Source organism: Dicentrarchus labrax, unplaced genomic scaffold, assembly GCF_905237075.1.
Source record: "Dicentrarchus labrax unplaced genomic scaffold, dlabrax2021, whole genome shotgun sequence".
Classification (NCBI taxonomy): Eukaryota; Metazoa; Chordata; class Actinopteri; family Moronidae; genus Dicentrarchus; species Dicentrarchus labrax.
Genome location: NW_026136722.1, coordinates 18167912 through 18192214, shown reverse-complemented (window position 1 = coordinate 18192214; position 24303 = coordinate 18167912). Strand labels below are relative to the sequence as shown.

At 42.3% G+C, this 24303-nt stretch overlaps 1 protein-coding gene across 11 annotated transcripts in view; it reads right to left on the bottom strand.

The window, feature by feature from the left end:
• The window catches only part of LOC127356659 (RNA binding protein fox-1 homolog 3-like), a 468674-nt gene that overhangs the window by 190318 nt on the left and 254053 nt on the right, over positions 1-24303 (bottom strand). For 10 of the 11 annotated variants that reach the window (XM_051388630.1, XM_051388636.1, XM_051388632.1 and 7 more), the window contains one exon: positions 2242-2335. In XM_051388630.1, the coding sequence (XP_051244590.1) occupies positions 2242-2263 (22 nt within the window). In that variant the 5' untranslated portion in view covers positions 2264-2335. The other variant, XM_051388639.1, reaches the window with a different exon arrangement.

The following is a 24303-nucleotide window of genomic DNA, read 5'->3' as shown; positions in this document are numbered from 1 at the left end:
GAGGAATGTAATTATCATTTAGCGAGTCCGTGAGCTGTGTTTGACAGGGCCTGAACTGCGTGAAAAACTCATTTTCATTTTTCTTATTATATCATGATTATATAAACATTCTTAACCAGTGGCCACAGCAGCAGCAAATTATTGCAAATTAGCCCCATATTGCCAGTTTTTAGCTGAGGCAAATGAACAAGCACTAGAACTCCAGTGTTTATTCCATAAATCAGCCAAATGCGGCACCTGTTGAGAATGTAAATAGCTGAGGCTATTTGATTAAACTCTTACATCAAAACATTTGAAGAGCTCTTTCTTTTTTTCCTTTTTTTTTTGGTTGTTTAGCCTCTTGTTTTCTTCTCAGTGTTAACTTCTCCTCCTACACCCACATAGCAAGTGGAGTTTCAATGGGTGGTGACGGGGGAGACATAACACCCACCAGCTATACGTGGGGGCACGGGAGGTCCATCATTACCAAGCCACAGTGGTGATCACGGCAATAATATAGAACTATAACCGAGCAATTAGACTAATGGAAAACGTCCCTATTTCTCCCGGTGTGCTGCAGCTAGATGTGCCGCGTGCCCCGCGGGCCCCCCCTGGAGATGAGGCTGGAGATGTGAAGTGGAGAGGAGGTAATGGTGGAGACCCATTGATCCTCACTGCCACCTGCTATATGGCTCCATGGAGGACAGGCAGGGAGGCAGAGGACTCCATCTGGGGACAGATCACGCCGGCTCCTGGGCTCTCAGGCATATGGATAAGAGTCTTTCTCTAGTCTTCCGCTACTTAACCAGCACACATTAGCACAATATGGCCGGATAGGGGAGAGTAAGGCCTGCATACATACAGGCTATATTACAGTAAGGGCGCGTCCACGGCGAGACGGCGTGAAGCAGTTTCCTCAAAGTCCTGAGGCTTCCTGTGTGAGGCCAGGTGAGAACAGGACCGCTCAGATAGCCATACTGGAAATGTGAGTCTCACTTCCAAATGAAGAATGTGTGGGAGTGGAGATGAAATTCAAAGCATCTACAGAGTGTCCTTCCAAGAAAAACGACAGCATCAGCTGTTCATATGCCCGAAAACAAACTATATTTACGTTTAACTGACAGCAGTGTGTGGATTATGACCTTTGGCTGTCAGGAGGAACGGCTGAAGTAGCGTGACGTTGGATTGGTGGTTGGATACGTAGTCAAAGGCTGAGAGGAAATGAATACCAAGCTGAACAGCAGCTCTGCCCTGCTTGGCTGAAGGTTGACCAGACCCAACATAACTGCTGGGTGAAACCACACCCATCAGTGATGTCACGGTGTACTGACACACCCTGAGGTACACGTCTACATCACTGCAGCAGAGGTCAGCAAAACGGTTTGTCTTTAGCCTTGGATACAACTGTTGGCCTCCCGTTATCACCTTTCTCCAGCTTTAAAAAAGCAGTTTACTAAACCCAAACTATGATCTTTTTGTTACCCTAATTAAGTTGTTTTTGTGCCTAAACCTAAGCAAACCTTAACCAAAGCGGCTGAAGATCAGAAAAAGCAAGGTTGAATAACTTGAAAGGCACTTTGAAATGCCAATGGAAGCATCGCATCAGGCAGCAGTTATACAAGTCACTTGGAAGGCAATTAAAACCATACTTGATTGTTTCCTTTGGGGAATGTGATGTCCAGTACATATGGATTCACGAGTAAAGAGAAAGGAGGGCAAGAATCAGTATGTTTCTTTTCTGGAGAGGCCATAGATAAATTGTGTGCATTGAGAGTTCTCTTCTACACTCAAATATCCACATGATTGTAGCCCACGCCGGACGAGACAAACACACTGTCTGCGGTTTGTTTTTGTGGATTTGACGCTGGAAAATCATGCTAGCTGCTCTGAAAAGATGATGGCCAAAATTTGTTTTTTGAGCAAAATGAAGGAGAAATAGGCCATGCAGCTGCCGATCATGCAACATCAACACCTGCTTTTAACAGTCGTTAAAAGGTTTTGGGAGTTATAACAAGCAGAGGGGTCACAGAAGTATAACATTCTGAGAGAGCGGAGAGATTATCAACTGGATATTTTCTGGAATTTCATTTTGATGCCAAGTTTGAATTCGTAGTGTGAATTTATACTTAGAAACTTTTCTACCACGGCTCGGTCCGAAGAAAACAAACCTGAAGTAGGAGTGGATGTAGCTTGAGACAGGCAGGACCCACGGTGCACAAGACACGGACATGAGGGGCTAAAAGGGTTTGCTGAGAGACTGACCTGCCCAGCTGGGGGTCTCCATGTACAGGTAAAGCCGGTCGGGCTGAGGCTGGGTCACTCGACTCGCTGCTGCTGCCACAGGTGCTGGTGAACCCTGCAGAAAGGGAAAAAGTTCTTGTTAAAACACAGACCGCAGCAGAAAGAGGGGGAGTGTGCGCGCATACATTTACTCAAGAACAACTCCAACATGATGCTACTTTACACATCTATTCCACTACGTCTTACATGGAAACACACTAGATATCAGTAGATTGAGTCTTTTCTCTTAAAGGCATAGTTCAACATTTTGGATCATGAGAAGATCAATATCAACCTTACTGCAGGAATCGAGATGCGGTTAGCCTAGCTTAGCATAAAGACTGAAAGCTGGGGTAAACAGCAAGCCTGGTTCTGCCCAAGGGTTAAAAAATACACCTACCAACAGAAATAAACGATGCATTTCATTTGTTTAATCCACACACACAACATTTAATTGCAGAAGGAGTTACACACTGGAACTATTTCGTGACAAAAACACTTTGCCCAACACTCCTCTGCAGCTAGCATGGGCTGCCAGCTGACGGTTATGTTTTGGTCTCTGTGCAGGCACCATAGTACCAAACCTGGCAACCTCACTGCAGTCACATGACTGCTGGCTGTTACAGTCAAATATCCCTTTATGGATCTAAACACTTTCTCTACCAACATAAAAAGAAGTATCTCTATGATGGTAGGGCTTCTTGTAATTACGTTTGGTAGCTGTACATCAGGTTTATTTCATTTTCATCAAATTGAGAGAGGTGGTATTTCATTTAAGTAATGACATTATCTGACAGTGACTTTATTATTTTAGTAACAGAGGGAGCGACTAAATGAGTGCATGATTGTGTCTGAATGAGCGTCTGCATCACGACCCCACATACATGTCTGTCACACAGCCCGTACATACAGCACATATATTTGAGTGTTACAGCGTGCTTGTGCCTCAGTGTGTGACTGTTCTCATTCAGCGGGCGGTATTCTGCTGACTTGTGTATCTTCGCAGGCCTCAGGTTGGCTGTTGCCCAGAAGCCCAGCCGGTGAACCGCGGAGAAAGCGCATTGATTTCATCCCAGCAGAAATCCCTTCTCCCGGTATACCCGCCTCCCTACCCCGCCCCGCACCTGATTAAGCATTTGCAGGGAGCCATGCCAACACAATTTGTCATTTATCAAAAGTAATTAAAAGCAATTTCTTTTCTCTTGTTGATTGGGAATTGACTAATTGTTGAGTCTGTGAAAACGGGGAAATAAATAAAACAGGGAAGGATGAATTTTACATAAACTCAGAGGAAAACATAAATGCTGTAAAACGAGGGCCAGACATCTGGCTCTGTGATTTCTCTCAACATGATTATGTCTGCAAAACCGAAACAGTTGTTTAGCACATTCTGATATACAGCCCATAGGCAGTAAATAATATATTAGAAACAGCATATTGACTAGCCGACTTAAAAGGGTGTTTTCACTTCATGTTGTGTGAACACAAGAGTGGGAGGAAAATACAAACACTGGTTGGTTACTTGTTAACAGAAAATGAAAAAAAAGCTGCTCCCACTTGTGCAAAAAGAGATATTTGAGCCGGTAAATACCAACGTCTCCGTCTGAGAGGGAAAACAACAGGATGGAAGGTACAGTGGAGGGAGGGAGGGAGGGAGGGAGAGGAGCCGGAGCCACCCTGCAGCAGAGGTTACAGTACGTCTACCCAATGAAACCAAGCAATACCGTTTCAACATTATCGGTAACAACCTCTGAATGCACCATTACCTTCTATAAGGGCAGAATGAAATGTCAGAATTGATTCGAGAGGGGAGGGTTGAGATATAAGTGGGCAGCTAAGGTGGCCATTTTGTTTCAGTGGCCCTTTATTTGGTGTCCCTGGATCATTAGCAGACGGCAAAAAAGAGCTGGAAGAACATGAAGGAGGTGTGGGCGGCCATCACGCGTGTCTCCGGTGACAGCATGTGAAATGAAAACAGAAGAGAAAACCACACACACACACACACACACACACACACACACACACACACACACACAAAGGCAGAAATCAAAGGGAAAAAAAGAGGCAAGCGGAAACGCCAGAGGAGTCGTTTAAATTTCCCACCACTTTGTAAATAACTTTAGCTGCACAAATACCTGGCTTTGCTCTGAGCGGATAAAACATTTTCTAGCCAACAATTTATTCTCTGCCAACAAATGGTGCCGTTGCTTCAATGAGACGATTTGAATATCCCTTTGAAGGCTGCAGATGGACAAGCAATACCATCATTGCCTGAGAACACAGAAATAATTGGGCAACAGTGGGAGAAGCCCACATTCACGTGTCTGCTGAGACAGAGCCCTGCTCGGAATATGTAATTGAACCTCTCACCCTCCTGCCTTTTGTTTACATTCCCATTCATCATAAAAAACTCAATTACTTATGTTCCCTAACATGTATGGTTATTAATGTTCTAATTATGCTTCTCCCCTCTAATCTTTCGCCTTGCAATTTGGGTGATATATGTCTGAACAACACGGCGAGTCCCCTGGAAGTGAAAGCTGAATTAGGAATCTATGTGCAATAACACACCTTCTCCTGGGAGCCATCTGACGAAGAGAGAAAGCTTGTCATAGTTTGTCTATACATGGGGATTTATGCCAGCTCAGTGAGCACGTGTTATTATAAACTGTCTTTGTTCGACATGCATTTCGAAGCAGAAAGTTGACTAATCAGCTCTCACTAGCAAAGGAGCAGATGTAGCTGGGGAAGCTGACAACAATCCCCCCCCTAAAAGAAAACACCCGAAAAACAAAGCAAACGACGTCTGGCCGGCTCTTCTTATTCTTCTTGTGAAGGGCTATAGGTATGACAGCTTTAGAGGTATGAAATAATGTCGGTGAGAGCCTTGAGGAGCCCCCGCAGAGAGGCTGAGAGGGTCCTGTACTGCCTCAAGCAATGAGTGTTCTTCAAGGCTTCTCCTCACAGCACTTTTACAAGAGCACAAATTAGGTGTAAGGAATGCCTGTGTCGGCGGGCGCACCCAGCCAGCACACACTGAAAAAAGGGGGAAAAAAAAAAAAAAAAAGGGGGCAGAAACTTGGATGACAGTGAAGAAACGGAGGGCGTCATAAAGTGCGGAAAATAAGCTCTCACTTTCAAACGTTTACGGCGGCTCAAATATCTGATGATACCTCTCATAGCTTTTAATCTTTAATGTGAAAAATTAATCATCCCATTCATTATTTTAATAGCTGTCATTTTTCTCTCCCCAAAGTGATGATTTATAACCATTAAGCCCTGCGTAGGCTTGTGTGAGAGGGATTTATCGTAATGTTTGCACCAGGTAGCCTCCAACCATATTTCATTACTCTGACAAGCCATTAAAATGCCCTGGTGATTAAACAACAGCTCTGAGGTCAGCGTGTATGGCTGTTTCTTTACCCATGCACGAGCGCGGCAGTGCAGCCATGCAGGCGGGGACCCGTCGCCTAACAAAGCCCTTTTCCCCCCGGTTCCCTCCAGACTGGCGATCGTAGTTATAGATCTCTATCTGTTGTGCTGTGCGAGGGCGACAGGGGCAGATGAGAATAATGTACATGCACAGAAGCTACAATGAAATAAAGTTAAGAATGGGGCTATTATGCCTTTTTTTCCTCAGAGGTTTGACACTGTGATAACTGTGCACTTAGAGGAACGACTCCAGCCTCAGATACTCTTATATCCATCCATCCGCCGTGTTCCAGGAGTTATTTTGTGATCATTTGTTGCCATTTATGCCTCTAGTCTACCCACTTGTCTCTGCTACTTCTATTTCAGTTATTGATTTCCTGCTGATCCTAACAGGCAGGGGCGCGCTGAGGACATCTGGGGGTGGAGGGGCAGTGCTATCACTGGCTGGCCCCCCAAGACCCACCTTTACTTTTTGGCTTTTTGAGGGCAGAAACCTGTTACAGAAAAGTGTACTGAGCACACATTTCATTAAATATAGACAACACTTTGATCACAGTTGGATCTTTGTCAGTTCTAAATGTTTTTAAATGGTTACCAGGTTAAAAGAAAGTGTTTTTATAATGCTAGATGCTTTATCTACACTTAGCTCTGTCTGTGATTGCTGGGATACCTATTACTAAAAACACATGTCTCAGCTCAGTACTACATATTAATCTTAAGGCTTTGGGCATGCATTCAGATTAAAATACTACATCATTATCTGTATCTGTTCAACCAACTAAATTATCTCTAAATGGGCGGGGCTTAACCCAGATGTGGGTGGGACTAAAAGGAAGTTGTTAATATAAGTTCAAAACTGATGTGTGTTGATCAGAAGTTTCTATATTTATTAGAAAACTATTTACAGAACAGCCTCTGAAGTGAGCTTCAGAGCAATGTTTTTGATCAGAGTAAGAGAATTATTTACATTTTGAAACACACGTTTTGTATAGAAGTAAGCTATCTGTACCAGATACTTGCTCTCTCAACCCCAATATACTCGCTGTATGTTACCAGTGTGTGGTATTGAACTGGGACACAGCTACCATATTTTATTGCTGAAATGCATTCTGGTCAGTTGTATTATTGCCTCTTTCAGCCTGGAAACTCCAGTGTAACATGGCAGTTGTAAAAAGAAGTCCTTTCTGTTTCATTCTGAGCGACTCATACCGAAACCTGACATTGCACTTTGATGTTTTGGACAGGTAGAATGTGAAAATTGGGATTTTTTTGCAGTTTTTTTGTATAAAAATGTGGCATTACTGCATTTGGCCAGTTATCTAACAGAATAAGGATGATAAAGGGAAAAACAACAAAGAAGGATGTCCAGAAACACAAGGCACATTGTCAGACACTGTTTAGATATGTTGGATTTTTATGTTTGAAGGGGAATATAGTTGGAATTTTGTTGTTGAAACAGACAGATGTCGCTTGAGAAGTAATGGGAGAAACAGCAGCCTGCAACACAAAATGGATTCGCACTCGTTCCCAGCGGAGGAAGCTGATTGAACAGCAGGCCGGGGAGCTGGGGGAGGATTTAACTCCCCTGCATGTATGTTCATGTCTAATGTCCTGAGTCCAACGGGCTGGATTGATCACCGATGCCACGTCTGACTGTGACTGACAGCGCCTGTAATTGCTACGTTAGCTTTGGGAGAAGAGCAAACTACCATGGTGGGAGCGCGTGGAAGACAAACATGCAGGCATTTCTCAATCACCTGCAAGTCCACCTCGGGATATTACATCATCAGTGCAATGGCTGCGGTTTGTGAGGGAACCTGATTGATGGATGTGATCAGTGTCATTTATAGCATGATGCTGTCATATTAAAAAAACACCTGCTGTGATTCCCAATTGTTCTTCATGTACATACCAAGAAGTCAGCAGTAACTGATGTTCACCATTCAATCCAGCATTGCTTTCATCACGCAACAGAGTTCATTTATCCATGTAACGCATTACCTCGTGTCTCAAAAGGAATAAAACAAAAGGAAGAGACAAAGGGACAGAAACAAGAGAAGAGAAATTTGATAAATTGGTTAATAAGGGTGAGGCAGTGTACTCGATATGCTCAAGTATTGTGATATTAAAGTTCATGATATTGTATTGCTTTTCCATTCGTAGTTTATATGCAAAAAACCCCCAGAGTGTTATTTTATTATATGTATTATGGTTTATTATTACTGATACATTAACATGTATGAGGACTTTGTAATTTGGTGACCGGAGCAGCCAATACCAACTTTTTTCAAATTTAGTTGGACAGTTTAATCCAGAACAATGCATCTTATTTTACATTTACATTTGAATTTAGGGGAGTAAAAAGAACAATATTAAGAAATACAGAGGAATGTAATGGAAATACTTATATACACGTATCTCTAATTTGTACTTAAGTACAGTACAAAAGTAAATGCACTGAGAGTCTTCCCATAACTGCCAGTGACGTTGGGTTAAAGCACATTAAACAGCAGAAAGATATATTGGCAGTGAGATGGGATTTCAGCCTGTGCCAGATTCTAAAAACTCTGTGTTGTTAACATTTACAGCTCCTGTTCCTGAGGGAGAGAAGTGATCATCAGTAAAATCACTCTCATAGATTTGGAAGCCTGAACTGAAAACTGGGACATATACTGTAGGCCATGATTTCTACAGTTTTATTTCTTCTCACCGCTGGTGCTTGTATCTACTGTGGATGAGTGTTAGAACATCCTGTTTGGCTGCTTGTGCTCGCTACACACCAAATCCAACAGTTGTCACTGCGACAGAACAAAAGCTGCAGAGGGAAATTTGCATTCTAATGTGTCTAACGTCTCGCATTTGTTGTGTCCCCGATGAGGAGCACAAAAAAAAATAGTGCTAATTTGTAATAGATATCAAAATTCCCAGCATTAAAAAGTTAATTACCACAGCAAATACAGCAGTGATAAATGGCAGATAATACCATTTCTGCAGATGAGTGTTGTTTCCGCCAACCAGAAAAATGATATTTAGTATCCAGCTGTACTTCTGGATGCATGAGGAGGGGGGGGAGGAGGAGGGGAAAGGTACTTGTAATTCAGAATATTTTTTCTGCAACTTAGCAAGTTTTTCATCTATCAGCAAGGCACATTAAATCCCAGCTGGTCAGATGCTAGACTCCTGATGCTCGGCTTTAGACATGAAACAAACTACTGCTGAAATGAAAGCCGTTCTCAGAGCTGTGGAAATTCGACTCCTACAAGAGTCTATTAAAAATACATGTTCAAATGAATCTTGGTGGTGATGACAAGTTTTACCATATTCTTCTTGAACTTTTAATGTACCCATCCACGACTTCAAAGGGGAAATTAAATATTAAGGCTATTATCTAAGCTGTTCCCAATATTATCCAAGCTTAGGTTATTTATATAGTACAGTAATAATTATGTTATATAAGCCAGTTTTCATTTTTGAGCCAACATAATGATCAAGAGGTGGCTGGTTTGTAGTTTTGCAACCTAAAATGACTAACCTAATTTAATATATTTGCTGCAGTAAACCCAACAAGATTATGTAGATTTATCATAGCAGTCCTCGGTGGATATTGTAAATGTAGATATATTTATAATTTATGACTGCAGGGAAATAGATCAATTTGAAGTGAATATAAGGAGAAGTTCAGCTTTTGGCAAAGGCCAGTGCACACTCAACATTATTTTGTGCATCTGTATAAAAAAAACAAAAATTATTATCTGCTGTGATTGAGAAGAATCACAGTAAATCTGGCGCTACCGAACCCGGATCACCACTGTTTACCCACCGGTGAGACGGTAAATACTCTGGCTGACATTTGAGGGAGGTTAGTGTGCTCAGAGAGCGAAGTGGAAGTGGAGACTCAGATGAATTTGTCTGACAAATGCTCCTGGAGTATGTGTTGTCGACTGTGCTTCGGCGAGGCCCTGGACTGGGATTTGAGTCTGACTGAAGCCAAGCAAAGCATGCCAGATCACTAATTGCACAATTTAAAACCAAAGTCCCTGGCAGCTTGTCATTTGAAATGGAGAGAAGAGCCATTGCTTAATCAGTGAGCTCAACATAGATCTGTGAGGCTCTCCACCGAGGAACCCCAGACGTACGTGGCGGAAGCTCAGAGTCAACAGCCAAAGCAAAGACAAAGTGATTGGCTGGCTGCTGCCACCGCTGCTGTAAGTGAGGCGCTTTATGATCTGACGCACGCGTGTGATTGGATGATTGAATCACTGTGCATCAAATGTTGGTGCACTGACAGTGATTTTATTTCCATTTAATTGTTCATATATGAGCAGTCAACTGTTGCTCACAGTTGGTGGTGATGAAGTTTACGGCAGCTATTTGATGTCTCTTGAAGGCATTAGACAACTGGCTGGCGATTCAACTGTGATTCTATTTTTTACATCCATTTGGCACTTGACACTTTTGTCTAAAGTAACTTTTATTTTCTCCCACAGTAGTGCAGAGATACTTCAGCATGTGGAGTGGTGGAGCCTGGAGCCAGTGTGGGGGCCACTGTACCTGTACTCCAATGATATCAAACATAAAGTCACTGAGGCAGAATTTTCGGTAAAACTATTGAAAACTGACTGAATTTCCTTTGGTGGAAGTGTTTTCTGGGCTTGCCTAAACACAAAGTGAGTTTTTCTTATTACACTATATTTAATTTTGGGGCACATGCGACTACTGTTTTTTCCTAAAATGGTAGAAAATGCACTAGAATAAGCCGAAACTGAAAACATTTAATACAAATTGTTAATTAGATTATTCATTGTTGACTGTAGTCGAATCCTGAAAAGAACCAGTTTGAGAACCAAGCTAATTTGGTGGATAAGGGGTACTCCTGATCTGCACTCCTCTTCCTAATAGTTGTTATTAGGAGCCATGTTTGCAGTGTTTTTGAACCACCAATTTTACCTCTGCTTACTATCTTTCCATCACATTTTAGCCAGTAACTAATCATGGCTGTATATGCACACAACTTGTAAGAACATGGCTACGTAACAGGCTAATACAAAATATTACAGGGAATACAAAAACTTATTTTGAATTACATTTTTTCACATTATGTTTTTGACTGATTGACTCATAAGATTCCTCTGCGTACCACTAGAGGGAGTTTGTATATCACCAGTGGTACACGTACCATAGTTTAAAGACCAGTGATCTAACGCAATGTTTGAAACAAGCTGAGACTTCAGGCTCTTCGTTATTACATGATATTCCAGATATTACAGGACCAGTGAGAAAACTCAAAAATGTCTCATTGACGGGCAGGTGAACTCTGCAGAAAAGAGCCACAATAAGAAAGACAAACCCTTTACTCTTCATAATATATAATTAAATATATATTTTACTGCTAGTATGACGTAACTCTACGGGGCATTAAATTCTCTATTTCCTGTTATAGCTATGTTACAGGTTCAGGCAATTCTCCACTGGCTATTGAGAGAAGCTGTAAACATTATTATTATTGAGGCCGGGTTGTATTTTGGTGAGAACATTAGCAGGGAGGCAAGTTACTCATCGCCCAAGCGAGATGAAACTGAAGTGGAGTTTTTTTTTTTTCCTTCTTCTTTTTGGCTCGGGCCTAACGAGAGAATACACATACACATACACATACACACACACACACACACACACACACACACACACCATCAGGGAGACAGCGGTTCACAGAGAAAGGGGTGGAGCTGGAGACACACACAGTTGCACAAAGTAAGAAAAAAAGAAAATAAAAAACACTGCCCTGAAGTCAATTCCACACTCAAGCAACATCCGTCTCTGATCTGGGAGCGTTCTTGCAGCGGCGGCACAACAAGAGTGATGCGGCACTGAGGGCCATGAATTAAAAAGTCAATATGTAAAACCATAGAGGGATGCCATTTTGAAAAAGCGTTCCATCAATGGAAATCATATTAACATGATAAAGGGCAGATTGGGAGGCGAGGGCATTGATTCAGAAGCCGCTCTGTGGCCCGCCATGTCCACCTCAAACATGTTAATGAATCACGCTGCAAAAACAGAGACGGGGGTCACATGGGGGGAGAGAAGTTGGCTTAAAAGCAACAGGAGGGGGTCGACGGCGCCCCGGTGAGCTGCACCTCCGGGTGACACATCAGTCAGTGTCTAGGCGTCACTTCTGGATTGTTTTATGAAGATGAACTTTGGAGGAGGATAGGATAGGTGGCTGACTTGGAGAGTTTTTTTTTTTTGGCAAGTTGGGAGTGGATCCAATTAGAATGAAGCCTGGGAGAGAAGGATGAAGTACTATAATGCCACCCAGAGACCAAGAGTGTGAGAGCAGAGAGAGCAGAGGATTCACCCCCTGTTGACCATGACTACAGACACATAGCCTCGGGGATAGAGCATCCAAGGCTTCACACACAGACACACACACACACACAGAAAGAGAGAGAGAGAGACAGAGAGAGAGACAGCAAGAGAGAGAGTGACATGAAAGCAACAAGGCAGTGCTGCGAGGCCAAACAGATGAATTACTTATCAAAGACGCGCACAGCAGACCGGCTATGAGGCTGCAACACACAGACAGCTGGGGCATTATCAATTCACCTTCAATTAGCTGTCCTTGGCACTGCCTGCCAACTGGACCTGGAGTATCAGTACATTCACAACGGACAAGCTCATTCAACAACAACCGGGGAAAATGCGCTGAGGATCAGGTGGATTCTTTTGAGGAATTCAATTAAAACAGTGTCGAAATTAGAAAAAAGAAAAAAAAAAGAAAAACACACAGGCGCAATTTCTATAGAGGGATGAAAGCAAAAAGGATTATTTTCAATGCATCGGAGGGAAAGAAGAAACAGAGCGAGGGGAAGGAGAAGGGGAAAAAAGGAAAAACGTTCCTTCCTTGGAGTCTGATGGCACAGCACCTTTGTTAAATATGAACTAATTAAGTGGAAAAATGAAAGTGTTTCATCTTCATTAGTATCAGACAATAGGACTATGAAACATAATTGAGAGTAGTTCCACTTTAATAGAATGAACAGAAGTCGTTTGGTATTGAAATGTGCAGGGTGATTTAGCCAAAAGAAAGTGTATTATTAGATTTAATAGAATACCTACACATGATCAATGCTCAGAGCACAGGTGGTAGTTTGTCTCTGGTTCTTCAAATGATTAGGCCAACGGAATAATGGCCAGCCGGATTCATGTTGCTCCTGCATTGATTACAAGGAGCAGCCCATTTTTCATGAAGTGGAGCTCCGCACACCATTTATTAAGCCTTTACACATGTGACATAACAACTGGCAGACGCAGAACGCGCCACGCACACTGGATTTGTGGGAAGGAAATCAGGACGCGGCGGTGAGGCCTGTTGATGATGATGATAAATTGGTGGCATGGACAACACGGCCAAAAGTATGTGGACATGATTGTTGAGCATTAGTGCGTGGCTATAACAGCTTACACTCTTCTGGTTTCAGGCTTTCCGGCAGGTTTTAGAACCTGGCTGTTGGGATTTTCTCCCCACCCAGCTACAAGAGCATTAGTGAGGCCCAACACTGACGATAAGATCTGCCTCACAGACGGTGTTCCAGTTGATCCCAAAGGTGTTGGATGTAAGGTCGGATTACAAACCAGGCAAAGTGGGCAAACAGACCCAGGACCCAAGACCCTCAACCTCCATTACTACCTGTTCTTGTGGCAATGTCAAAATCTAAATGAATTCACACACAGAACACTTTCAAACTGTATTTCATAGGAATTCAGAGGCGACAGTGTTTATACAATGCACAGAGGGTGGGATGTGGTTGGGTGGGGGCTTCAATAGGGGCTCAAAAGCAGATTTCAGCCGCGGGGGGCCTCTAACAGGTTAATCCGGCTATGGTTGGATGGGGTGGAAGTCATGGCTCTTTGCAGGCGAGTCAAGTTCTTCCACACAAAACTGGGAAAACCATTTCTTTACAGACCTGGCTTTGTGCACTGGGGCATTGACAGGGGCCTTCCTCAAACTGGTGCCACAAAGTCGGAAGCACACTGTTGTATGTAACTGGATGCTGTAGCATTAAAATCTCCCTATTCTGGGACTACGGGGCCAAGCTCAGATCATGAAAAACAGCCTTAGACACCAGAGTGTCCACATACTTATGGCCATAACACCATGCTAGAATCCAGATACCCAGACTTCACAGAAATTGTAAAGAGTTTAACTCATGCACCATGTGACCCCCCCAAAGAAAGGCTCGGTGCACAAAAGCAACACGGTCATTTTTAAAAAACATGAGCGCATCACAGAGCTCGGCCATATTGAAACGGCTGTCTTGAGAAACAGTGGGTCTTTATCACTTCAAAGGCTGACATCCCTCCGGCGTCTCGGGGAAGCCGTGACTGGCACTCGTACAGCCCTCTTTCTGCTGCATTTGTCCAATCTTAGAAAGCCCAGAGTCAGGAAACACAAGGTCTTTTCAAAGTTAGTCAACAGGCCTTTGAAGCGCAGCCAACGGAGTCAGCAACCCAGCGACAAGGTGCCGAGCCATTATCATTCAATAGACAGCCGGGATTTTGCATATTTAACAGGAAATTTCACTTTGCTTTTTTGACACGGGGCATTATGCATCCTCTGTACATAAAATCCATCAGCACCTTGCCAATTTTGTTTGTGCTTTTCCCATTTCGCTGGGGAAATGTGTTTCTCTTGCAATGCACACTACATTCAGAACATGCAATGGAATTAAATTATATGTTTGTTTGGACAAACAAATTGGACCACAGGTTCAAGGTAAACTGTTTTACTCATTTATTTATGTATTTCGTTAGCTTGTTTGTTTTAGTGCTGATATAACCTCGAGGGTGGAAAAGCCTTAAATTGTGACATTTGTTATCGGTGCTCGTTTGTGAAAGAAAGGAGGTAACAAACACTGTGTTCAGATCAGTTTCCTCACATAGAAGAAGTCAAAACAGGGTTATATTTCAGACATGAACAGCTGGGACAGAAAAAAATCCACCATTATTTGTCTTTGACATACTATTGTTTGTCAAATGCTGCACATTTCATAAACTATCCAGATGCTGATGATTACATTATGCCTATTGACTTCAAGTCATGTGCAAATATTTCCTGTGTTTGACAACTGTAGACAACTGTGGTTTCTAATCCACCCATTACACTAAGGCTTCGGTGTCAGACATTTGTAATCAAGAGAAAACACTTATTTCTAGAATCATAATTTTACACCGCACACCAGAACACTTGGCCTGCTTGGAAGACTACACTTATTAAATTATTAGGTTTTTAATTAAGCAGGAAAACATATCTGTCACATTACACCCCTATCTAAAGTGTTTGGTTTCCATTCTGGGCTACTGTAGAAACATGGTGAACTCCACAGGAGATGACAAAATCATAATGATTCCTATATTCAGGTGATTATACGCTATGAATGCTTTGCTTTGTGGATATTATATTACATTTCTGCCAATAGAGCCTCCTAAATGTTACACCATGGACCTTTAAAGGGAGAAATGAACGCATCAAAACCAGAGTTTAAACAACACAACCATAAACACAATGCAGACCAAATGATACTGTCACACGCAGCAACCAGAATAAACCTTGATACAGTAACATCCAGGTTCTGCCATTAGTCCTGTGGAATCAAACAGATGAAGCTTGTTTCTAGACTAACCAAGTTTGCAATGATGTATAACAGTAATAAGAAAAGTCAATTGTAGACAGCACAGGGACACCGGTGTCTCAACAAAGTAGCAGAACATGCAATGGATCAGAATACAAGCCACTGTTTTGAAGGGGGGCTATAAAAAACTCCTGGACATGTCCCAGCACTTAGTTGGCTATCGAGCTACATGTCATCAGCGTGTGACTATTTTTGATTGAAAGGAAAAAGTTGGTTGCCTCTCCTCTGGGATGTGTTTGAAATCAGTCAGGAAAGGCTTGAAATACACTGAACAGCACAGACTGATGGCATCTGTTTAAGAGTGAAGAATCTCCTTTTATGAGCAATTCATTATTTTAAACTGCAGTGTAAACCAAAAACACACTGTTGGCATTTATTATTTGGACTTGAGGGCACCAACTTGTCTCTGTGGTGTCTTCATGAGCTTTGGTGTCTCTCGGCCGTCTAACAGTTACAGTAATAGCCGCGTTCTCGCCCGTTGGGATTTGCTCTGACGACCCAACTCGAGTGCATTCATTCCTAATGAGCGGCAGCCAGTGCCCGTCTTCTCCTGTGGACTGTCAGCTGTCTGTCCCCTGGTAGAAAGACGGAGGGAGAGCACCCAGCAACCCCTCAGCCCCCCGGAAGAGCAGCTTCGTAGGACGGGGTCCCGCGGCGAGCTGCTAATGATCCATATGATGGCCTGGGCCAGCCATTGTTTGGGCTACATTACCCAGAGAGGGACAAACAATCGTTCGCAGTGTCACTTGATAATGGCCCAAAAAGCAAATCTCACAGACCTTCATTCTTCACAAGGGTAATTAATTCGCCGCTGTGCTGGGATGCTTCGCCTCTTCCAGCTCCTCTCACGCTGCCCCCACTATACTCTCCCAAAGATTTCCAATTGTTTTGCAGACAATGGTTTCAGAAGGCAGTAAAAGACCATTGATCTGAGGGCTATTTGCAAATACCCGTCTCCATACAGAGAAATGCATCTTACTGTGTTGCGTTAAGCAATTCCACATTTTAATGGGTGGACTATTGATGGTTGATGCCAAAAGAGTATGGTATTGACGTGCTCAAACACATCCACAATGAGGTCTGGAGGGGATAGCACCAGCTCAGCACAATAAATAAAGGAACGGGTATCAAACTGAGGAGGAGGGATTGCATAACGTCACAGAGCCCTCATAAAAAAGTTACTATAATGTGTGTCATGATTGACTTTTATGATCAATGCTGCTGTACATCCAAGAGTCCACAGCAGCAGAGCTCCCAATGAGCAAGTCAGATCTATACTTCTCAGGCTGGAATACGTAGTAATTACAATTGCCGATTAGGTACATGTGCATTATTGGATGTAATTAGGTGTTGATTAAAATTGGAACATTACTTGCAACATTTCCAATGAGAGTGATAATGGCAAGGCCAGAGATTGGACTTACATCTCAATTCATCATTTAAAAACAATGTACATAACAAAAAAGAACATTTGCTCCCCTGTTTCTGTATAACCAATAAATCCCACGCACTGAGAGAAATGAATGATCTTTCGACGAAACAGAGACAGCACGAGACAAGACAAATGTCTGTGCTTACATCAAATGTTCCCAGATACGAAACAATCCAACCACACCAATAAAGCAATCAATGCTAACCTAATCTCTGCAGCCTCAGCGGCACTTGCTTGCCATTTCTTAGCCCCAAAATGAAGAGGAAAGGAGAGCCTGAAAGGCATAAATAAATAAACCTCAAACCACTCATGTTCTATTGCTGCCACTAAGGACGGGGGGAGCACAAACAGCCATCACACATCTACAGTATATAAAGCTCATTTCGGATAGGAGCGCGGCTTTACTCAAGCGCAGAGGTGAATTACAAACACAGTCACTTTCAAATTTGGTTAAAGGAGAGAGAGATGGAGGGGGAAGAGACGAGGGAAGAGAGACTGAGGATGAGTCATCTCTGCCGGTCTGGGTGCCCTCACTCCTCGTGCAAGGGCCAACAGGGTGGGGTGAGCACTTTTTTTTTCTAAGGGGGAACAGAGTGAGGCTGGCCTAGTCAAAGGTGCTTTGGGGGGGATAAGCTGGGCACTGTGTCTCAAATGGGGACACTCGAGTGGGTAAAGCCTGCCTTAAAGAGAGCTGCGCCTTTTTCCCCCACTGTGACTCTTCATACCTCCATCCAAGCAGAACTAAGGGCGCCGCTCGCCGAGATACAAAAGGGACAAAATCACTCTTTCACACTTCCACACTCCCATCTCTGCATACCCCATGTGTGCATGAGTGTACGTACAGTACGGCACAGACAGAGACTCGCAAACACACACCCAAAAAACACACACACACACTCCCAGGCACAAGACTGCTCCCTTCTGGTCGCACAGTGTGGCTACATCGCCTCCCCCAAGCCCATCGTCACACAGGGAGCAAAACGTGGATGGATATTGTCCAGATGCAGTTATAATTTCACTAATGCTCACTCAAATGTCAATGGGGTCCGGTGACAAAGGATTCTTAATCCCTCATATGAATTTAGTGCCCAAAGGCAGAAGAAGAAGAGGCGGTGTGTGTGGCAAATATGAGGGAGCTGCATGAGGGGGCATACATTACACACGACTTGTCTCTGGCCTTAATGGGAGTGTTCAGTGAATTCAGCTGATATTTAAATCAGCGGGCAGAAAGAGGGGAGGCAACGGTGAGAATGATGAGCATGTCGAACTATTGAACTTTCCTTTATTCACCTGTCCCCGCTCGGATACATCCCCTGCAAGTAAAACGCAGATTTGTTGCCGTCGAGCCAAACGCTGCAACACACAAACACACCCATCCCATCAGCCTAAATCACTTAAGTGGGGCAGAAACAGAGAAGAGCTTCCCCCTCGTCCCCTAAGTGAGATGCTGTAGTTTCACTCTATTTGCCCAAATTATACTGTGCTGTCGGTGGGGCTGTCTCGTCCTCAGGAAGTGATGAATCAAAAGTGAAGGGCTAAAACTGCTGCAATTTCACTTTTTTTCCCCCTCCTCTCTTACTGCCGTTAAAACCTGGGAGAAGTCGAAACCTGGCGATGTATTTCAGAAACTGCACGACAGTCTGTTCGGCTGCAGGTTTGCTTCTGTGCCCATTGCTCTCAAAAATCCATTAAAAAACAGCTTGCAGAGCCATACTGCTGCCTTCACAAATGTAATATACATCGGGCTGAGCAGCACTGTAGTTTTATTGTTTTATCTATTTGTAGAGCAGTTTTTTTTTCCACAAACATAACTTTATCTCACAGCTGATGATCGGTCTAATGGGGGCCATTTTCCACTTTTTACACCATCTTGTGTCTGGTGGCAGTCAGTTAAAGCTGTCTTCATGTTGACTTTTGGCAGCATGGAACAAGAGTACATATGACGAGTGCAAATGACTTCAGATCACATCCTTTCTGCATTTACAGCAGTAAACATGAGTGCATTGTGTTGCGTTTAAAACATCACATTGCAGGATTTCTGGGTACTGAAGTTTAGATTTTTCAAATAGCTTCCTTTTTGCTATCTTTTGGAGCTCAAAGTGTGAAATGTTCACATAATTACAGCAAAAGGTGGATCAACACCTTCGCTTCTCGTCAAATCTGAAGGATCGCTTTCGCAAAAAGTGCGGCAAGATTAAAGGACTATTACAACTGACATTTTTTGATTTTGTTTCTCTTTAATTCCTTTGAACATGAATTACCTTCATGCTCACTCTTGTCACAAACCCTGCACGCACACAGGGACCATTGTTTCCCTGTAGCAGTGGCCCTCATCAGAAGGGACAGCTCCTGCAGTTTCGGCACCAATAATTACTTGACTTCATGTCATAATCAAATCCCTTTAATAATGGGAACAATTCAGCGATTGCCTGGCGTAATCAAATTAGCCCGAGTCTTTTTGGATTTTCAATTATCTCCAGTCGGCGGAGCACTTTATCCGGGGCTCTGGCTCCGGCTCTGACTGGGAGCTCTGTGCTGCACCGGGGCTGACAGCAGCAGCCTCACAATTACAATGAGGCCGGGCTAATGTGATGACAAGATCGCCTGCCTGCCTTACTTAGCCTTTCATTTGTGCTGGGTCTCCTCGGCGTCCCCGGTCTTATCATCATGTCCGTGTACCTGCTCTGCTCTGCTCAGCCCCAAAACACATTGCTACCTCTGTTTACTGACTCTTCATGTGGAGGGCAACCCGCATTAAAGCTGTGGGTCCAACATTCACTCTTTTACGGTTTGCAAAGAAAAGGTTTGCAGCGTCTTCTTATTCATACAGCTCTACAAATGCACACTTGGGGGCTGCTCGGTACAATCACAGCCTTCTACTGTTCGCCACCAGCTTTGAAGCAAAGTCAAGTCTTTGACACTGGCAGCCACCGGTGGGGCAAACAGTACTGTACCAGTGAGGGGAACTGGAAACTTAGCATGCACTGCTAGCAGCAATATGGCAGCTGGCTTCAGCTTAGCTGTTTGGTTAGGAGGGAAAAAAGAGGATGAAATGAAATCTGTTTGAGTTAAAAATGTACATTTGCCCTAAGAAGAGCTTCACCTAAACCAGCATGCATTCATACAGTCGATGTATTAGTGTCATTATGGTTGCTCCACCCAGGATTAAGTCTAATGATCTGCCATAGTAAGGCTACACATTTGTCAGGGCGCCACTTTCTATTTTCTTTCCTCATGTTTTCTGCATGTTAAAGTAATCTAATGAAACAACTTTTTGGATTGTAATGCTTTCAACATCATACAGTATGTTGGTGTGGGTATGATATATTTTTCATTTTAATGGGCTATTTGAGGGCAGTGACAATAAAAACAAAAGTAGTTAAATGTGTTTTTGCCCTAAAAACATCTAACCAATACGATTTTTGGCTGGTGTAACAGTTGTAGTGTTCACACCACATCTAAGAGAACTGTGCAAATCAGAACAGTCTGACACGCAACCTGCATGTCATTTCTGGGAGACAAGGTTGCAACGTGCATATATCTTCTGTGATTTCCTGCTGATGGCAAACACAACTGAAATGTGTAAAAATTAGGGCTGTGTATTGAAAAGAATTCAGCGATATAACATCCATCAAGATACAGTGGTTATGATTCAATGTAATGTGACATATTTTGTGATACTGTAAGCATCATATTGAGATTTTTAAAAAAAAATCAAATTTTAGGAAAACACAATAAAATCAGAGTAAAGAGAAATGTGTACTTTTAAATGCGACCAGAACAGTGGGATCTGCTTTTGTATTCATCATAGTCCCTGTAACATCCAACACTGCTATCTAGCGACTGTGGGTTTAAACACAAAATTGATACAGTGGTTTGAGATACAATATCAAAAACATAAAACTGCGATGCTCAAGTGTATCGATATTTTCTAAGCATCCTAACACAACTCTCAAAATGTGACTGTATTTGCTCACATCTGCTCTTGTTTTCTACGTCTGTTCTGTGTAGAAGGAGGGTGGATTATAAAAGAAGCAACAGACAAATAGATAAATGCTGCGTTATTAAAAAAATGCTTCTTTGCATATTAAAAATACTTACAGCAACATTGCAGTCTGGCAGGCAAAACACCACAATAATCATAATTACTGCACACTTTATATGTATTTATCAGAAAGTCCCACATGGCTCCCACCTGAGCTCTATCTGGTTCTGAGTGTCTTAATGTGGAGGAGAAACTGACTCATACACTCGGAGTACTAAGAGATGAACTTAATTAGCTCGTGTGCGTACAATGTCATGTCTGATGTGACCTCTGACCCCTTTACTGATTTGTCATTAACTGTTGGACTAAAGTGGTAAGGGGCAAAACTAAAATCTGCCTGATCTCAGAGGCGATCCAACAGACTGTGTGTGTCCCCGTGGTGCCTCTCATTGCTGCAGGCACCGGGGACACTGACCGCACTGCACTTTCTGCTGCATTCAAATGAAAACAGGAGGAGACATCGCCACTTTCTTGTGTCAAACGTTCTGTGCCAAAACTCTCGCATGTTCAATACATTTTACCTTGAGTGATGAACGGATAGAGAGGGCCTCGAAAATAACATTGATGCGAATGAATAAAATCTGCTCAGTCGTGCCAGAGCCTTACAAGTTCATCCAAGTTTCTTTTTTGCAGATAAACTTAGAAAACAACCGCAGACGGGGGGTTCGAGGAGTTTCTTTTCAGAGAAAATTGTCAAATATTGTTGGGCTTTGTGTACTTTTTTAAAGACTGAAACATTGCAATACCATATCTGCTTTTTTAGTTGAGAGTCTGTCGTGACGTCTGTGTTACACTTTATGAAATGTGAGAGATTTTGAAAAGTGAGTGAAAATCTTTCTTTGAAAAGTCAGAATACAAAGGATTCTCCTCATACAGGCTGACACCCAGAGAAAAGTAAACACCCGTAGCACATATGGCAGATTTAAAAAGAAATGTATAGACATTTTTAAGCTTTGTGGCAGCAACAGATAGCAGCAATGGGCTCGCCATCAAAAGGATTTATTTAGTTTACAGTGTGAGGCATTTTGGACCAGATCAGACTACTGAGCAACATTTCAGGAATCCTTGTCAATGGGAGCACCGTTTCTATTTGAAGAAAGGAAGAAAAAAAAATGCACCATACAGCCAACAGATTAGGTTGATTAACTCGCTGAAAATGATGACTGTTTAGGATTTTTTATTATTTCTTTTTAATTTAAGGGATAACTGTCAAGAAATCCCACCAATGTGTTTCTGTTTCTCAATAATCTGTGGCGCTCAGTCCGGAGCGCATTGGTTCCTGCTGAGGATGTAGATCTTTCAGAACAGCTCACAAATATATATTTTCATTTTTGCTAAAAGGCTCTGTAACTCGCTGAAACAGCTGGTCATTGTGGATTTTATCAAATGTTGCTCAAACAGGAGGAAATTGTGCATTTGTTAAGGACTATTTTTAGCGGTGGATTAATACACATTTACTGTTTTAGTGAGTATTTAAGACTAGGAAGATGATGTATGTGGGATTCACAATAAACTGCACTGAATGGTGATGAAGGAATATGTCACCCAGTGCAACAGTGTGGCTCACTGATGGTTGAATCGGTTTTGAAGCTTTTTGGCACAGAGGAGCTATATTAAACACAGACAATGCTTGTTAGTAGGATACATTCATGGTTGGTTTTGGTCTTTTTCGCCGGATTTCCTGACAGTGGAAAAAGTAGAGAATATAATCCGACTTGTCCTTTAAACTACAGTATCTTGTCACCGTTTTCAAGGAGACTGAATGGTGTCTTTCTAATGTAAAGTGCGTTGCCTGAAGGCATGTCAAATGTATTATAATTCATTCTCCTCCAGTACCTGCCTGTCTGAAGATTCAAAATAGCTGCTTCCAATCACAAGCCCACAAAAAAATGAACAATCTACAATCAAACATTCCCATAATTTAAACATTACATTTTAATCATGTTGTCTTGTGAAAGGACAAATGGATAAGCACAGTCATCTCACTATTTACTGTAAATGTTCCCCCCCTCTTTTTGCTCATTGACAGTTTCACTGAAGTGATTATTCACCCCGTTGAGGAGTTTTTTTTTCCTCTTGAATATTCTTTATTTGAATATTATTCCATAATCAACACAACATGTTGCTGCTTGTCTGTGTTTACATCACTGATTTGCATTCAAATCATATTTCCCCTTTCTCTCCCAGCATGCTCAAGTGCAGATGCTCCAGAGGTAACTGGGAAAAGGTTGTGTGTGCCAAATATACTGTAGGAATAAATAAACACTTTATCAGGCCACGGAAGAGAGGAAAACCTATGTACGGAGGAGGAGCGGGACCGAAAAAAGGAGGGAAAAAGACTCCATTGTCCCCTTTCGAACGAGCAGTGTGAGAAATGATAATTAACCGGTAATTAATTTGGTGGTCTTTATCTCAGAGCAATGTGTGCTCTGCGAAAGATTAGGAGAGCTTTTTAATAAGCGGCATAGAGTTTGATTCTGCCTATTTCCGCTTGCAACAAATAAGCCTGTGTTTGTTTATTCCAGACAGGCAGCTGGCAGAGAGCTGCTGATACATTAACAGGAAGGCTTTCCCAGTTTATTCGCAGTCTGCTGCTGATGGTGGAGGCCTGGAACCCTGCATGTGCCGTGCACGTGACACCAGAGCACAACTGATAATTACAGATGAATGAATTTTCTCCTTTTCTCCTGCAGCATTGTATTTACAGTACAGCAACACATTCGACGCTGGCAGTTCTTTTGGGTTAAAAGACCTAAAAAGTGGTGATATGAATGTCATTTATATGCACTGTAGAGCTGAAATGATTAGTCAACTGACAAAATATTAATCTGGAACGTTTGTGATAGTCACTTACTGTTTTTTTTTAATAAAAATGACAAAGTTCCTCAGATTTCATGTTCTAAAATGTTAATATGTGCTAGTTTTATCAGACTTCTTTGTAGTAAATAGAACATATGTTTTGGGACTTTTTACCAGATAAAACAAGCTATTTAAATATACCACCTATAGGCTCTGGGAGATTGTGACGGGTCATTTTTGGTAGTTTTCTGAAATTTCATTGAAGACACAATGGGTAGAATAATGGACAGAAAATTGCGACCCTTGTGCACAAAATGGGATTTTTACTTTCTCTGTAAATATTTGTCATGTGTATCACTGAGGAATGGACCAAAAGGTGCTGTTCTTTAACTGAATAATTAAAAATACAATAGTAATACATTTTGCTATGATCCAACTCTGTATAAGTAAATAGCTCTAGGTAATTTCCTGCTGAATATCCCCAGTTTAAGCTCAGCATGTATTTACTCTATAAGGGAAGGAGATAAATACGGGAGGATATGAGATAATCTCATTAAGAGCATTATTTCCTTTGCAATATGAAATCACACAAAGTAAATCAGTCAATTAATTTCAAAAAGAAATACACACACACACACACACACACA